At 30.4% G+C, this 17464-nt stretch overlaps 3 protein-coding genes across 10 annotated transcripts; 2 read left to right on the top strand and 1 right to left on the bottom strand.

Annotated features, from left to right (window-relative positions):
- The first annotated feature begins 6038 nt into the window (after nucleotides 1-6038).
- LOC104748625 (Homeodomain-like superfamily protein) lies at nucleotides 6039-10107 on the top strand. Of its 2 annotated transcripts, none has more exons than XM_087489656.1 (7): nucleotides 6039-6498; nucleotides 7634-7710; nucleotides 7825-7879; nucleotides 8601-8673; nucleotides 8792-8873; nucleotides 8980-9567; nucleotides 9658-10107. In XM_087489656.1, the coding sequence occupies exons 1-7, from the start codon at nucleotides 6144-6146 to the stop codon at nucleotides 9976-9978; spliced, it is 1551 nt and encodes a 516-aa protein (XP_087345782.1). In that variant the 5' UTR covers nucleotides 6039-6143; the 3' UTR covers nucleotides 9979-10107. The 2 variants fall into 2 exon arrangements, with proteins under 2 accessions (XP_087345782.1, XP_010468535.3); XM_010470233.3 differs by having other exon boundaries at nucleotides 8789-8873.
- A 790-nt stretch (nucleotides 10108-10897) lies between these two features.
- LOC104747214 (GCN5-related N-acetyltransferase 6, chloroplastic) lies at nucleotides 10898-13262 on the top strand. Of its 7 annotated transcripts, none has more exons than XM_010468811.3 (8): nucleotides 11022-11563; nucleotides 11678-11730; nucleotides 11957-11993; nucleotides 12127-12192; nucleotides 12294-12398; nucleotides 12497-12650; nucleotides 12773-12849; nucleotides 12930-13262. In XM_010468811.3, the coding sequence occupies exons 1-8, from the start codon at nucleotides 11147-11149 to the stop codon at nucleotides 12990-12992; spliced, it is 972 nt and encodes a 323-aa protein (XP_010467113.2). In that variant the 5' UTR covers nucleotides 11022-11146; the 3' UTR covers nucleotides 12993-13262. The 7 variants fall into 7 exon arrangements, 5 of the variants coding, with proteins under 5 accessions (XP_087345443.1, XP_010467113.2, XP_087345444.1 ...); XR_761107.3 differs by having other exon boundaries at nucleotides 11176-11563; nucleotides 12497-12549; XR_015582667.1 differs by having other exon boundaries at nucleotides 11179-11563; nucleotides 12497-12687.
- Nucleotides 13263-13370: 108 nt separating this feature from the next.
- Nucleotides 13371-16995, bottom strand: LOC104747215 (DNA repair protein RAD7-like). Its single transcript, XM_087489316.1, has 6 exons — nucleotides 15364-16995; nucleotides 14609-15042; nucleotides 14367-14528; nucleotides 14027-14102; nucleotides 13788-13943; nucleotides 13371-13697 (listed from the first exon to the last, which is right to left on the bottom strand). The coding sequence occupies exons 1-6, from the start codon at nucleotides 16291-16293 to the stop codon at nucleotides 13590-13592; spliced, it is 1866 nt and encodes a 621-aa protein (XP_087345442.1). The 5' UTR covers nucleotides 16294-16995; the 3' UTR covers nucleotides 13371-13589.
- Nucleotides 16996-17464: the final 469 nt, after the last annotated feature.

Raw genomic sequence — 17464 nt, 5'->3', positions numbered from 1 at the left:
TATTAAAATCTTACACACACAAAAGAAAGACAAAATAAAAAAAGGGGTTAAAGTATTGAACACGTGGATTCTGACAAAAACTAAAGAACATTCGGATAATTGTTCCTTTAATAATCATATATATAAAATAGAGTTTCAGTCTCTCCTTATTGGTCCACTTGGCAATGCAATTCTAACAAAAAAAAATTATATTAATACACAAATTAAAAACAATTAATTTTCACATTTAACTCACATAATATAAAACTGAAATCTTTATAGCTTCTCCCTATAAATTATGCATTAACTTTATTTCTCCACTAAGTTGTATTAATCAATTGTATTAAAACAAAACAATAAATTAGAATTGTAACTCTCATTTTTCTAAATGTAATTTTTCATCATTTCTCTTCCTATAAATACTCATTATCTTATTCTCTTAGTCTATCACTCTTTCATTCTCTCATCCTCTTCCACTACTCTCAAATCTCTTTTTTGTTTTGTTTTGTTTTGTTTTGTATTTTTTTTGTTATTGTTGTTGTATGGGTTATAAAAAATCAAATCAAATATCATTGTAAAAGCTTAGTTTTAGAGTTTGTATGATATGTATATCTTATATATTTATTTTAATCTTTTAAAATGTTTATCTCCATTTTCTATTTTATATTAACATCTTATAAATCATTATTTTCATACTTCCTTACAATATTCACCACACAATAAGATCATAAAGTTGAAATGATCCATATGTAATTATCTATTATGTCTCTGGTTATCTCACATATTCATGTATCATTTTTAATAATTTGTAAAAATCAATATAATTATCCATTTATCAATTTATAAAGACTATTTTGTTTTGTGATCCAATTGATAAATCTACAGAGTTCAATATAATATATATATATATATATATTTATGATTTGAGATTTTTGAAAACAAAAAGAACATAATTAAACAATTGGTTTTTTGTGTCTTTAATCAAAATAAAAAATGATCCAAAAAACAAAACATATTCAACTAGACCTTAAATATAAAAATAAAATATAATTTTAAAAATATCATTTCACTAAATTCTCTAAAGATGAAACCATTAGTATGAAATCTAGCACTATAAATTAAATTGATGAGTGAAAACCAAAAAAATATAAGTTATCTTTGGGATTTTAAAAATTATTGAGATTGAAGAATTCATATAATTTTATAAGAAAATTAATTTAGTTTGTCACTTAAAAAGTAATATTTTTTATTTTGAAATATTATGTGTAAGTGTTGAGTTTATATCAACAAACAACCAAATCATGTGAATTTTGATTCAGCCACTTGGTATTCCTTTTATTTTAGGTTATAAAAAATTAAAATATTTATTTATGATTAAAGACATGTAACTCCATTTAACTCAAATGTAACTCCTATCCAATAATTGTACATTAATTCATTCCTCCTACTAACTTATTATCTTTTAAGAGAAATTATTTTTTGTTAAATTTTAATATTTTTTATTTATTTTGGTTGGCTAAACTTATATTCATATTTTGGTTGGCTAAATTAATATATTTCTCATGTAAAATTATTGTTTATAATATATTTCTCATTTCAAAGTTTAAAGCAATATATCATATATATAAAAGTAAGGTTTTGGTCTCTCCTTATTGGTTGATTTTCATTTAATGTTTTCTAATTTTTTTTTATTTTTTTTATTTGCTTTCTAATTGCTTTAAACAATATTTAAGATGCAATAAACACAATAAATTTAACTCACATATTAAAATAAAATTATAACTGAAAATAAAATAAATTATGTATTAATCATATTCTACCACTCAATTTATTCAAACACAATAAATTACTATTGTAACTCCATAGTTCTAAATGTAACTTCCATCATTTCTTATCATATAAATAAGCATTCTCTCAATCTATCATTCTCTCATATTGACTTTCTTTTACTATCTCATTTTCACATTCTCTCATTCTCTTCTACAATACCTCAAATCATTTTTCATTTTTTTTGTTATTTTTGATTTCTTATTTTTGTTGTATGGGTTGTAAAAAAAATGAAATATCATTGTAAATTGTTAATGCTAAATTTTAATATAGAGACTACATGATATATATTTTACATTGTTCTTATTTTAAAAGATTTATCTCCTTTATCTAATTTGGATTATTATCTTATAAGTAATCATTCTCTCTTCCTCTCCCATCAATATCAAATGTTGTTATATCTCATATGTGTTGTAAGAGTTTGATTCTATATTTTAATTTAGAAAGTATTATATATATATATTACATTTTTCTATTTTTTAAAGATTCATCTCCATTATCTAATTTGGATTACCATCTTATAGTAAACATTCTCTCCTCCTCTCCTACCAATTTCAAATGTTGTTATATCTCATATGTGTTGTAACTTGTAAGAGTTTGATTCTATATTTTAATGTAGAAAGTATTATATATATATTTAACATTGTTTTCAATTTTTATTTTATTTATATAAAAAATATTTCTTTTATATTTCTTGCCTTTCTAATCTATTCATATTTATTTTTAAAATTTGCATAGTTAAATTTAAATTTACATATGTAGGTTTTAACAAAACAATCAACTTTATTTAAGAATTAGATGTTCCTATTCATTTTTAAACGATCAATGTGTAACATATAAGCATTTTGTCTTGCAATCACAAGTTCCATTTCCATTGCTTAACTCCATGGTTAAACTATAATATATATTGTCCTATTTATAGGAATAACAACATACTTATTTATTTAAAAGAGCAGATGATTAAACGAAATAAACATTTCTCCAAATTTTATAATTCAATCAGTGAGTGTACTTATTACTTTGAAAAACTTTTACATTGAAGTTCATAAAATCATATAAGAAAACTAAAATACTATATCACTTCAAATTTGGAAGGAAACACTTGGTATTCCTTTTAAAAAAACGTCAAGACACATATAAAAATTTATTAATATTTAACTCACTTTAAAAACATTAAAGGTCATTTAACTCAAAAATAACTTCTATCCAATAATTTCATACATTCCTCCCACAAATAAAAATATATATATATATGTTCAAGATTGTATTTAAATATTATATAATTTTTTAGTTAGCTAAATTTATAGTCACATATATACAATATATATACATAAGAATTTATATTACTTATTAACATCATAATTTGACCCATTATTTGCTTAACTCAATATTGGTTTCAAAGCCAACTAAAGAAAAACAGAAACGATCTTATTGATATTAGACCAAAACATGGGCATACAAACATAATCACTTACACGGAAGATATTTTAAAAAAATAACTTATTATTGCAACATCAACGTATGAAGGGTTTACATAAGCAGTTAATTAGAAAATCTATAATACAATAAATGTATTGGAAACAATATCAGTCAATGATAAGATTGGATCCTCAAAAGCAAGAAACAACATCTTCATAATTCATAAAAAATGAACACTACAATTATACACATCTGAACGAAATGGTATAAACATATAGTGTATAAATAATGCCCCTTTTGATATACCCCTTTCCAAAAATACCCTCTTTTCTTGCCATTTTTATTTTTGCCCTCTTTTAATTTTTAATGACCATTTTACCTTAGATGAAAATTATTTTATTCAATAAAAAGAAAAACAAAATTTTCCCGCCAAAAAATTTCGATATATTTTCCCGCCAAAAACTTTTCGAAAAAATTTTCCCGCCAAAAAATTTTTTGTCAAAAAAATTTTGATAAAAAATTTCGACAAAAAAATTTTTCCGCCAAAATTTTTTCTGCCAAAAAAATTTACAAGGTTTTTAAAAGGTTTTATAAGGTTTCTACCTTATAAAAGCCTTATAAACACCTTGTAAAGGCTTTTACAAGATTTTTTAAAGAGTTTTAAAAGGGTTTTTAAACAACTTGTGAACGCTTTTACAAGATTTTTAAAAGGTTTTTAAAAGGTTTTAAAAGGTTTTAAAAAAATTTTTAAATGGTTTTCAAATGGTTTTTAAAAAGATTTTTAAAAGGTTTTTAAACACCTTGTAAACGCTTTTACAATGTTTTTAAAACCTTGTAAAAGTTTTTATAAGATTTTTAAAAAGGTTTTAAAAGGTTTTTAAACACCTTGTAAATGCTTTTAAAAAGTTTTTAAAAGCTTTTACAAGGTGTTTAAAAACCTTTTAAAAGCATTTACAAGCTTTTTAAAAGCATTTACAAGGTTTTTAAAAGCGTTTACAATATATTTAAAAACCTTTTAAAAACCTTGTAAACGCTTTTAAAATTTTTTTTAAAAGCGTTTACAATGTTTTTAAAAGGTATAAATTTCAATATTTTTGGCGGGAAAAATTTTCGATTTTGGCGGGAAAAAAAAAATTTGGCGGAAAATTTTTTTGGCAGGAAAATATTTTTGATTTTGATGACCGTACATTCTTGCTGTCACTCAAAAAAGGTAATTTGGTCATTTTGTATATAAAGAGGGATAGTTTTAAAAATGGTCAACATGAAGGGGTATTTTTAAAAAGGGATATGGAAAAAGAGGCATTTTTGAGAATGCCCTATTGACGGGAAAGCCCGTATATGCCTAATTAAACGAACTAATACAAAAAAGAAAACGAAAAAAACAAAAAAAAAAACAAGAAAGTGTCAACTACACCACAACCCACGCGTTGCGTGGGGAAACACCTAGTATGTAACAAAGGAAGGGGAAATTTTTTTTTCAGGACATCTATGTTTTGTATACAATGCCTTTTTGAATAATGAAAACCATGCATATTCAATAAAAAATAAAGTTTTGGAGTTACTTTACAATGCTACTAAAATCTACCGACTATGGAAAAAGGAAAAATCAATTTTGAAAAAGTTATTTTTTTCTGCATGCATTAAGTAGAAAGAAACAAAGAAGTTGTTACAATAAATTAAAAGAAGGTGATTCAGTCAGCAATTTTGTGTTCTTCTTCTTCTTCTTTATAGTCTTTCATAAATTTTGATTTTCTGCTTTCAAAGCACTACACATTTTGCACAAACTAAATTACAAGAAATTTACTAAAACAAATATACATTATATATATATATATATATATATATATATATGATATCGATAAGTGCTCAATATGAAATCGATCGTCAAAAAAAAAAAAAAAAAAAAAAAAAAAAAAGTGCTCAATATGAAATCGCATATAATGAAGAAAAAATTACATTAGCAACATCTAAAACATTATAACACTACTGCATTAAGAAAACTTGTTTCAGTAAGATACGTATCGTATATGCATGAAAGAAACTTTAAAGTGTCGGTGAATCATAATCGCCACTTAGGATAATATAGCATTGTCTGATTAATTAAGTCAAACCAAAGTGTTGGAAGTAATTGGAAATTAAAACATAAAATCTAACTATTTTGTATGTGTACAATACGAGCAATTACATTTTAACTCTTTTTTTTTTTTTTTTTTTTGAACACAGCAATTACATTTTAACTATGTTCGTAAAATCATATATCATTAACGTTTGAATTGCAATGAGAGGAACCATAAATTTCATTATCTTCTTGCACTTCCTTTGTATATGTTATAGATTTCACATATTTGATGTCATATACACATGGATGCACATTTTATATACAATCAAAAATGTTAATTGTATCTCTGTGGTTACTCCTAATCTTTCTTTAGAAAAGCTCATTTTTTTTTTGAAAATTGCCAACTTAAGTAGTCATCACCAAAAAAAAAAAAAAAAAGAGAAAGAAAAAAAAAAGTTCATAGCCGGCCGTTTTCAATATCTCTTGGCTTCTTTTAACTTTAACTTACAACATTTTTGTCATTCTCTGAAATGAGTATGTAACCATATTAAAATGGTGGGTCCAAATTTTTTTTTTTAATCTTCTTGTGAGATTTAGAAATCACAAGCCAATCATTTACTTACAGATCAATACATTTTGTTACATTAACTCTTAGTTACTGTACAATGAACCTTGAATCTTTTGGTTTTGAGATTGAAAAAAAAAAGCTTATTTTCCTTCTTTTAAGTCATGATTATATTTAGTTTATTTTCTCTCCTATTATGCTCTCAACCACTCGGACTTGAGAACAAATCAAACCGAAAAAAAAAAAACTTCACAAAGCTTTGAAAGATCTCATTGATTAAGAAGCTATATAGAAATGAGTTTCCAAGAGATGGAGAAGAAAGAAAAAGGAAAAGAAATTGTCACATCCGAAGAGAGTCGTAGCACTTCTTCCGTTCATCATCACTTTCATCACAAGGAAAAAAAGGTCTCGATGGTTTTAAGTGAGCAAGAAATAGAGTTTATCCTACAAAGTACTAGTGGTTATAAGGAGACATACAAAGAAAAGTTAGAAAAATCTAAGAAAGATATTGAAAAAGGAAAGAGATCATCTTCATCAAAGATTACGCCTGACATTTTCTACACATCAGATGAAAAGGCACGATTGCGGTGGTCAAGCGACCTTCACGAATGCTTTGTTAATGCTGTGGAAAAACTTGGTGGACCGAACAGTTAGTAACATATATATTTCTTGAGTTCTTCATTTCTTCATTTCGTCACTTATATTGATCTACTTTAACTTTGCATGTTGTGTTTGTCCTTCATAAAATTATACTTTAGTATACTTTCGTAACTTTGCATGGTTTCCAAGTTTTCTTTGGATTCTATGATTTTTATGACATTATTGCATGCATATAATCTATGATGAAATCAATCTTTATAGATTTGTGATCATCATATATTGATATAGAAGTTCATATATATGTTACTGTTCATCGATCTTAAGATATATTTTCTAGAAGAAAAAAGAAGATTAAAGCTATAACAATTGTTTGTGTTTTAGATTATATTCGATTATTTTGCATCAATTTGAAAATACATATGTGATTTTTTTGTTTTGTTATCTTCTTATATATATATATATATAATATTTATGGTTAGTTTTATTTATCTTTTAACTTTGGATCCATTTTCAACGGTCGTATAACTATAAGGTACGATATTTTGTTTATAGTATCGATTCCACAAGAGTTGACTTAGAGCATTTAATTCAAAATCATTTCCATTGTTTATATTAAAAATTTGGATTATGGCATGATTTAAAACTATACATCTCCTTTTTTTTTTTTAGTTTGTTTCTAGCCTGTTTTTGTTGGCAAAAGACTTTAAATTTTTATTTTGTGAAATTTCAGATATTAACTCGTTGTTCATGATGATATTTTTATTTTTTAAGCAACAAACTTGGAATGTGTATGATTTATCCAACATTTTATTTGCGGCGAATAAGTTATATGCATTCAAACATCTTTATTTTGGACTTTTTCGTTTTATCGATTGATATTTTATCGTTTTCATTTGATATCAAATTAATAATATTATAACTTTATCACGTGTCATTGCATTCATATATTTTTGCGATAAATATAATTACATATTAGTAAAGAGTTATTTTCCGGTTACAGAATAGACTTAAAATATGTATATTTTTATTTATTCACTGGATCTCACTTAAAAGTACTTCGTTAACTCTTACACAATCTATAAGGCTAAAAAAACCAAAAATATTGTGGCATTATTCATGCGATTACTAATATATATGGTGTATTATTACATATAACGATATCACAAATTATTTTGTTTATATAGAAGCAACGCCGAAAAGTGTAAAAGAAATGATGGAAGTTGAAGGAATTGCACTTCACCATGTAAAGAGTCACCTTCAAGTAATTATTTACATTCTTATATTTTTCAAATAACTCGAAATTAAATTTTAGTTTTTATTATTTATCGGATGTTTAATAAGTCTTCTTTGTTTAATAAGTCTTCTATCTTTTCAGAAATATAGACTTGGAACGTGTACCATACGAGATGGAACAAATCAGTATCTTAGACGTATGTTCATATTCATTTCCTTAGATGATCTTATTTATATTAGCTTGGTTTTAAAATTAATCATTTTCATGATATGTTTCAAATTTATTAATAAGATTTTTTATATGTGTTAAGATTTGTTAAATTCTTAATACTATCTAAGATAGAAATTTGATATAATGCACATTTTGTAATATAAAAATGTCAACAAGAATATACAGGAGGTAATATATACATATATATATATATGGAATACATGTAATTAAAATTTTATTTATAATAATGAAATTGAATGTATTTCAAACGATAATATATGAGGTTGAAATCCGATTTAACACAAAAATTAGTAGATTAAAATTTAAAAGAAAAATATTTGGATTATTATTGAGAATTTAAATATCAGCAGTAAATATTTATATTTATTTCTATATATATCCTCATATTTAAGTGGGTTCTTATCTAGTTAATAATTAAAAAGAGTACTGTTTATAATATACCGTTACACTAAACTTATCTTTTGAGGCTCTTTTTAATTTATATTTCTTAATATCACATAAATTGTTATGGCATATAAAAAAAAATCTTATGTTCATCATTACTAAATTTTGAATTTGGATTATTTTTGTTGATGTGTCTTTTTTATTTTCCTATATTTTTTAAATTAATTAAGAGACTATATATATATAGACAAATAATGTATGCATAAAGAAATAATGTCTTATCTTTTATCTTGCTTCTACAGGTTTTAAAAGTGCTCGTGACATTAAAACATGTGCTTCATTAAACTCATCGATATCTCGCCAACAAGTGAAAATGTAAGAGAAAAAAATGTATTCATATGAGAGTTTCTTTCCAAAGCTATTCATGTTATTTTTAAAAAAAACTAATCATACTTACGAGAGTATGAACATATTGATATATAATATTAAGTAGAAAGCCTAGACGTGTGGGAGCTGTGAAACCAAAACCAAAGAAAGAAAAAGAAGTCGAAGGATCACTCTACAGGCTTATTAAGGTAAACTTATTATTATTTTTTGTTTGCCCTTAATTTTAGACATATATATGTGATGGTAAGCATGTGTGATAAAATATTTTCTTTAATAATTTACTGTATGTTGTAGAACGATCGACGTTTACATAGATGTCGCAAAGCACAAAGAATGCAAAAGACTCTTGCAAAAAGTCAACGCAATATGTTTGAGACACAATATTGTAAGGCAAGTACGACTCCAACTTTACCTAGTCAACACAACGACCATGTTGCGACATCAACTTCTATATCACAACAACCATTTTCATATGCACAAGAGCAATGGTTATTACCATTAATGTCATACCATTTTCCCGAGGGAGAAACACATCCATTCACAATGAACTCTTCACAACAACCGTCTATCATCATTCCACAACATATCGACGACGGTATGGCTTGTCTTTCATTGAGTGAATTTACTCATCAAAACACAAGCAACACATTCTCAATGTACGAGCCATCGATGTATCCAACTCAAGGATATCTACAGTTCAACGACGGTCACATTTACAACATGGCTCAAGGTTATATCAATCCATATATGACTATAGAGCCACAGTGGATGGATGCGCAACAACAGCTTCACCTCAACGATGGTTGTGTCATTCATGATTCATATGGCAATGCAACTTTTATATCGCCCACGGTACCATCAACAGTTGATTCTCTTCATCAGGTAAACAATATTTGATATCTTAAATATACGTTATCAATTAAATCACATATTCGTATTAATGTATTATTGTTACGATGATTTTTTTTTCAGGACACTTTCAACAATGCATTTCTTTTCTCAACGACACCACCATCAATACCAGCACCTGTTCCACACCCTACGTACAATTCATATCCTCCATACAATACTCTTGAAGTTGTTGAAGCCCAGCTCAGTGCATTACAAGAATCAAGGGGGAATCAAGCTCAAGAAACACTTCCTCGTGAAAATAACTTATCGTCTTCGGTCACAAGGGATGAGGTAGACCCAGTGGATAAGTATATTGATTGGTCTAAGGTTGAAGAAAGGGATATTGATGAACTTGATCCAGTTGAAGTTCTCGAAGCTTTAGGTTTTGGAGTAAGTCCTTAACCTTGATCATATATACTGTAATATTATTTGGTACGTACTCGTGTGTTATATATTATGTATAGTCGTATAGAGAACATCGTATGTTTGTATTCGTAGTCTTGGTTGAATGATATTAATATATATACTGCAGCCTACAGGCTACACTACAGAGTAACTATGTATATATTCTTTATAAAATAAAATAAAATAAAATAAAAATTGACGCTACAGTTTTTGTCATCTTTATATTACAAGAAATTTGTATTCTTCCAAATATAAGTTTGAAAATATTTCTAAACGGATCAGATTAGGCTCAAATATATGTGGGCTTTGCTGGTTACAGGTCTGATTTTAGTCAACAAAAATTATTTCTCTAATTTATTTTACTTTTTGACTTGATTGATAAATTAATTAAGCGATACAATTATTTATTAACTTATAGATAAAATGATAAGTGGTAGCGAAACAACTTAAAAAAAAAAAAAAAAAAATTGGTAAAAATCAATACAATCGTTAAAACGATATATTGTACCTAACAAAACATTTATTTTAGGGGGATTTTCAAAAATACATTTTTTCTATGTAACTTTTTAAAAATACATTTTTTCTATGTAATTTTTCAAAAAGATCATTTATAGTGTCCATTTTCAAAAATACCCCTTTTCAATATATTAAATGACTAAATTCTAAACCATAAATAGTAAATCTCACCCTTTAAATTATACCCTAAATGTAAACTAGATAACTTAAACCTAAAAAAAAAAATTAAAAAATTAATTTAACAAAATATAATTATGTAAAAGAAGACAAATATGAAAATATTAAAAAATGGTATTTAAAAAAAAAAAAAGATATCCCAAAAAAGCATTTTTAACAAATTCTATTTTATTTTAACAGCGATCTATTTATACAGCAATAATATAGGATTCCCAGACAAAACCTACAAAAAGAATTGGAACTAATTTATGGAAAATGGATTGAAAGTTTGAAACAGGCATATATGATGAGACGCGTTGGCAACGTTTTTTAGTTTATTTTTATAATTCAGCTGTTTTTTTTTCTTAATACTTGAATGTGGAGGAAAAAAAGAAGATGAGAATTGTCAAAATCAATCTACGCCTTTCCAATTAGGCACGTCACACAGTTACGACCGTTGGATAGAAACGCGGCAACTTGTCTACATGTTAAAATGACGATTTTGTCCTTAATCGTTATCTGTCTTTTTTTTTTTTTTATCCATTATTTTTGTCTTCTATCTTCTTCCGGTTTGCTCTCAGGTCAAAGTTGCTTCTGGGTACGGCGGCGATCGATGTCGACGATTTCGATTCATCGGACAGAGCTGCTTCGAGTCACGCACGGTCGATCACGAATATCCCGGCAGAGATTTCGTAGAGCTACTATCCCTCTTTGGAAAATAACAAGGATCAATTCGAGATCTTCTGATACGTCTAAGAAGGAAGAGCTATCTGTGAAGATATCAAAACCACCTCCTCAATTGAGACCTGATGGTTTGAGATTCGATCGTTTGCAGCCTGCTGAGCCAGAGTTTGGATTTGAATTTGGTAAATTCGTAGCAAGAGAGGCCATGCTTGATGAAGAATACTGGGTAAGGTCTTGACCTCAGAGTCAGGCTCAGTCAATGGTTATTATTATTATATTTGATTTTTATTTTATTTTATTTTATTTTGTGTGTGTGTTTGGTTCGAGTTTGTGTTATTAGACTGCAGCTTGGCTTCGTGCAGAGAGCCATTGGGAAGATCGTTCCAGTGAAAGGTTAGTTAGGAGAGTAATCTTAGTTGTTAAGCAAACAAAGGAATGATCTGTATTAGTTGATATAGTAGTAGTCTTCTTTTAGAGCCTAGGATGCGACTGAATGAGATGCTGTAGGAAGTATTGAATAGAGTTTTTGATTGAGTGGAGATATGATTTGGTATATATATATATATCTGATTAATTGTTTTTTTTTTTTTTTTTTTTTTTTTTGTAAAAAAATTCACAGATATATTGATAACTACAAAAGGAAATTTGCAGAGCAGGTAGAAAGCTCATATATCAGTTTCATTTTTTTTTTTTTTTAGCTCTTTCCTTAACTGGACTGGACTGGAGGAAACTTTCTTCAAAGTAATGATGATATCCCCAATTACTGTCTTTTTTTTTTTTACGTTTCAGGAGTTTAATGCTATAAAAAGCAGATGTAAAGGGATGCAAGGGCAAACATGTTCCTGTATTGTTGCGGTATTTATTTACTGTTTTGCACTTATAGTGAAAACTAGAACTGAGAATGGAAAGAGTTTGAGAATTGAGAGTTTGGTTTTTGTATTGTATTCATTCTTCAGGTGAAGAAGGAAGAGAAGCATATTAAACGTTCAGTAATCAAAAGTGTTGTTGGGACGCTTGATTTGAGCATTCGGTTTTTCTTGCAGGGAGAGACTTTTCCTGGGGTATAATAATATTTCTTAATGTTTTGGGATTCAGTTTCCTTGTCTTGGGTGTGTGTGTGTCTCAAAAGCCTACTAATAACAAGTTACATTATGTGCAGGAAAAGGTCAAGTCTCAATTGTTCTGCACCATAAACCGGGAAGGATCAAATAGGTATGCTTATATTGCTAATCTATGTGTTGCCAAATCAGCTCGCCGCCAGGGCATTGCTTGCAACATGTTACGTTTCGCTGTCGAGTCAGCCAGATTGAGTGGTAAATAATATTGACGGAAAAGAGACAGCCCGTCCTTGTAATGATTGTATCGAAGCCGTTAAATTAACTTGAACATTTGTAGACAAGGATCTAAAACCATGTGTGGATTGTATTGGTTGCAGGAGTTGAACAAGTTTATGTTCATGTACATAAAACCAATTCAGTTGCTCAGGAGTTATACCAGAAGACCGGTTTCGAGGTAAAAACCTCAAATTCATTACTCTAAAATTTTATAATTGATTATCCTGACCTGACGCATATGTTGCGTTTTTGGACCAGATCGTCCAAACTGGTAAACTTGAATCATTAGATGATACATACTTGCTCCAGTACACAAGATAACACACAAGCAACAATCTTGCTTCTCTCTGCCTTTCCTCGATTGTTTTTGTTTTTGAGAATGGGAGAGAAGAATCAAGACACAGAAGAGTGATTAATGGCGTGGCTCACTTGTTATTGCATTTGTTTGTTATGTAAAAGTACAGTGAAATGTCTTAAAGACTGTTATGTAAAGTATTAAGTATAGTGAAGTGTGTGTATCAATCTTTAGTTTCCATGTACAAAATGTGCGTGCTTTGCGAAAAAGTATATACACATATGGTTTTGGATTCATACCTCAAACAACCAAAAACGCCATGCACTTCGGAGACTTGCATAGTTCATCAGAACCCAAGATCCGGAATGAGTCAAATGACTGATCCAAAAGCCAAACCAATATGATTTGCGTTCAATATTTGTTTTAATTCATTATCAAAACATTTTAACCTCTAAATTCATTCGAACTCAAAAACAGAAGTAAACTTTGGATTTTTGATATTGTCGACTTAATAAAAATACTACTAGATTAGGTCGACAATACTACACATGTTTGGACAATTAGTAAAATGTCTCTGCTCTTCTCCAAAACAAAACAAAGCAGAGGGAGATATTGAGTTTCTTTCAGTAATCAGCAAGGTTCTTTGTAAGGTGACCCAAGAAGGGAACCATCTTCAAACCTAAGATCTTCACCGTAGGGTTTGAGTGACCTTTAACGAAAACATCCGTCACCTGCAAAAGAGGTAAAACAGGTTTCTTTTTCAGGGTTTGTCTGTTTCTTTGGAAAGGGGAGGATGGGATCTTGGGTTTTCAAATTTTTACCTGAGTGCATCCAAAGACCTTCAACACTTTCAGAGATGAACAGTTATCGACGATGTAGCCTAATAAATCGTCTGACATATCTCGGCACCAGGATACATCCAAAATCTGCAGCTTTTCTGAATGTTTGGCAATTGCTAGGGCCGTGTTGTGGCCAACCTGAACATAAAACAAATGTGTTAGTGTCTGACTTGAGCATGACTCTGTGGATTGATGGCAAAGTGGGAAAGAGATCCATTTACCTTCTTAACATTGTTTAGTGATAGCTCCTCCAGACAACGGCCTGCGGTTTCTACAAATGCAGCTACAGCTTCATCACTATAGAGAGACATATGAAGCGTTTGTTAACTTTGACATTCAACACAACCATCACAGTTCACAAGAACATGACTATGTGTATTGATTTGACATCAACATTGTGGCAGAGTCATTTAACTAAGTAACACCATAAGTTTCTCACACATAACGGAAAATAAGAAAATCATGGATCAACCTTGTGTGGTTGTACCAATATAGCATGACCATTCAAATGAGAAAGTAACTTTCCAGTAAGCATGAATACAGATGGGTATAGAGACTTGCCTAAAAGAGTTGCGACAAAAAATCAATTTCTCCAGAGCTTGACAGCCATTTGCAAGGTAGCCCAAAGAAGAATCCGTCAACTTACATACGTTAGCCAGGTCAAGCACGGTTAAATTGGGACAGTTTTCAGAGATGATTTTGATAGAAGAATCAGATAATTTCCTGCACCAAATTCCCAAAGCCAAATAAGAAAATAGTGACCGGATCAAAAGGGGTGAAACAAGGAAATTCAAGAGGCATACCCAGAGTTGGTCAAAATTAGCTGCTTCAGGGTCTGTCCTCTAGCAGTAACAAACTCCTTCAAGAACTGACCCTTGACTGAAGGAAGATCCGCAAGGGACAATATTTCCAACTTCTCGAACTTTTTTAATGCTGGTAGAATAAGCTTCATATCAATGTTTTGGCATTCGTTGATATACAATTCCCTTAAAACTGACCCCAATGAATAAGATAACATATCAATGCTAGATGATGTTAGAAGAGAGCATTGGCTGAGATTAATAGATGTAATCGCAGGAGCAGCAGAAACAAGTGCCTCTAGCCCCACGTCGGAGAGCCGGCATGCACCACTTAAAGATAAAGAAGATAGCATCGGCAACTGTTTTGGTGACCTTGCTAAGGTGAGGTGTAGTACATAATCTGGCATACAACGTCCACACTGGTCGAGTTGAAGGACCTGTTTCAGAAAGGGGAAATGTGGACTTTAGTTACAATGTACACCTAAAAGCTCATCTTGCGAACTAAGAACTTTATCTTAAGTATGACCAGATGTTTATCATAGGATAATTCATGATTCATTCCGTTCAGAATAATTATTTTCCAGTAACGGTCAGCGAACCTCACATACTGTTCAATATCCAATATAAGCCAATTAACTACAAGAATAAAATGGTACAGAAAATGCTGTCCTGACAGATAAAAAAAAATATATACATTCATCTAAATGCAACATATGATGCTGTAGTAAAGTAAAAATAAAACTGTAAGAGTAAGTTACCATCAAATTGCTGGTGTCACAGTTCTTAAAACATTCAGTGAATTGTTCCTCGGTCAGCCATGAGCAATCTGGAACACAAATTTCTGTTGGAGATCCACGGACAAGAAGATCAAGAAAGTGTACGTCAATTCTCCTAGAATCACATAGCAATTGACAAAGTTTAACCCTTAGTGCGTCCGGAACATAGTCAAGCGAAACGATGGCATCAGCATTCTTGACAAGAATTTGCAAAGATAGCTCTTGCAGAGATGGAGGTTTTCGAGGGGCAGAAGTATAGTTTATTCTAGGAACCCAAATAGTTGGGGAAGATGTTTCTTTGTTGGAGACACCAATACCAAAATAGGAAGTCGTGTTTTCTTCCCGGTCCTTAATTATTTTCATGGCAGTAGAGAAAGGGCCAGGCCAATCTTGGACCTGTTGTTCAGCCTCTCTATCAGACAAGTCCTCTTCTTCCTCCATTCGAGGATCAAAATGAGCAAATTTGGAAGCATTTCTCCTGGCAATGTCGCGGAAGTGCCGACTTCTTGAACCGTTTCCAATTTCATTACTATAATGATCCTGCGTTGGTTCTGCATTCACTGTCATCGCAGACAATTCTGGTGGTACAGAGGCATCAGGAGGATTCTCATACTCAATTTCCATTTCTTCTTCATCAACTTGGACGATCTCAACCGTGACTGGAGAAGAGACAGTCCCCACCTGAATACCCTTTCCCTTCTCCTCCCGAGTATATCTTCTCCTAGTACCCATAGAGCTACTTGGCATGTCGTAACAAGTCTCAACACAAATCGCCTGCACATCAGAGGAATCTTCCAATACACCCTTTCCTTTGTTCTTGCTCTCATTTTCTTCAGCACAATCCTCCGGTAAAGAGTCATTACCACCACTAGTATATTCCATCACTGTGTTTCCCATCTCCTCATTAAACATTCTTCCAGACTGTGAATCCAGTTTGACATCTCCAGAAATCCCACTTTTCTCAGATTCCTTTCTCACAACATTATCTTCAACCAAATCCACACAAACCCTCTTGCGTTTACTGACCCCACTCTCTTCGAAATCAATCTCCTAGACTCAATTGTTTCAATCCCATCTTCTTCAATTCCCCTCTTAGCAACTTTCTTCCCTGACCGCAAACTCAAAAACTTGACATCTATATTATTGGACATGCTCTCGCCACAAACTGAAACACTAACCGCTTTCTCAGTGACACAGTCATCGCCGACGTCGTCGCACTGGTGTGCAAGACGAAGACTACGCCTCCGGGTGGTGTGAGTGGGTTCAACAGCAGGACCGATCTCATCCGGCGAACGGTGAACATCGGGCTCTTGTGTACGACAAGGAGTGGAGGGCTCGATGTCCGATTGTTTAGGGAGTGGCTTGGCCGAGGCCGAAGGGATTTTACGAGATCGAAGAATCGTCATGGAAATCAAAATCTAGAGGAAAAGGGTTTATGTGTGGGTTTAGGTCTGGAAGAAGCGTCGTCGGTTTGGGATAAATTAGGGTTTATTGCCGATTTTCGCGCCAACCGATGCAATGTGTGTCTTTTCCTCTTCTCTCTTAGTAACCCATCTCCTCTGCTCAAAGTGCACCAACCATTTACTTAATTTTTATTTTTAATGAGATTTTCCCATCTCTTTTTTTTTTCTTTTCTTTTTGACAACTGAATTTTTCCATATCTTTTTGATCAAATTTTAGTAATACTATTTTACTAGTTACATAATCATTAGTCAAATATATATATATATATATATATTATCATTAAAACCTCATATATGTAATAGAATAAGTGTGAATATCCATCACAACAAGTGTCTCTCTTCATTTAATTTATATAACAATAAGTATCTCCCCTATTGCAATGCAGATAACTCTTCCTTTATAAGTCTTCAAATATGATTATTTAACTAATATTCTCTTTAGTTAATTCGAGAGAGAGGTGATGGTACAGGCGATTCTAGGGTTTTGAGTCTCGGTTTTGATTATCGGATGATTCGGGTTTTTTGTCTGGTTAAAGCATGAGGATTTCTATTGTTCTCTTCGGATCTGTTGGTGATTGGTTGTGCTGCTCTCGGAGATCTTTATTTTGATGGATTTTTAG

This window comes from Camelina sativa, chromosome 15 (genome assembly GCF_030686135.1).
Source record: "Camelina sativa cultivar CO46 ecotype springtype chromosome 15, ASM3068613v1".
NCBI classification, from domain to species: domain Eukaryota; kingdom Viridiplantae; phylum Streptophyta; class Magnoliopsida; order Brassicales; family Brassicaceae; genus Camelina; species Camelina sativa.
Note: the sequence above shows the minus strand (reverse complement) of the source record. Positions and strands in the feature narration are given on the sequence as shown.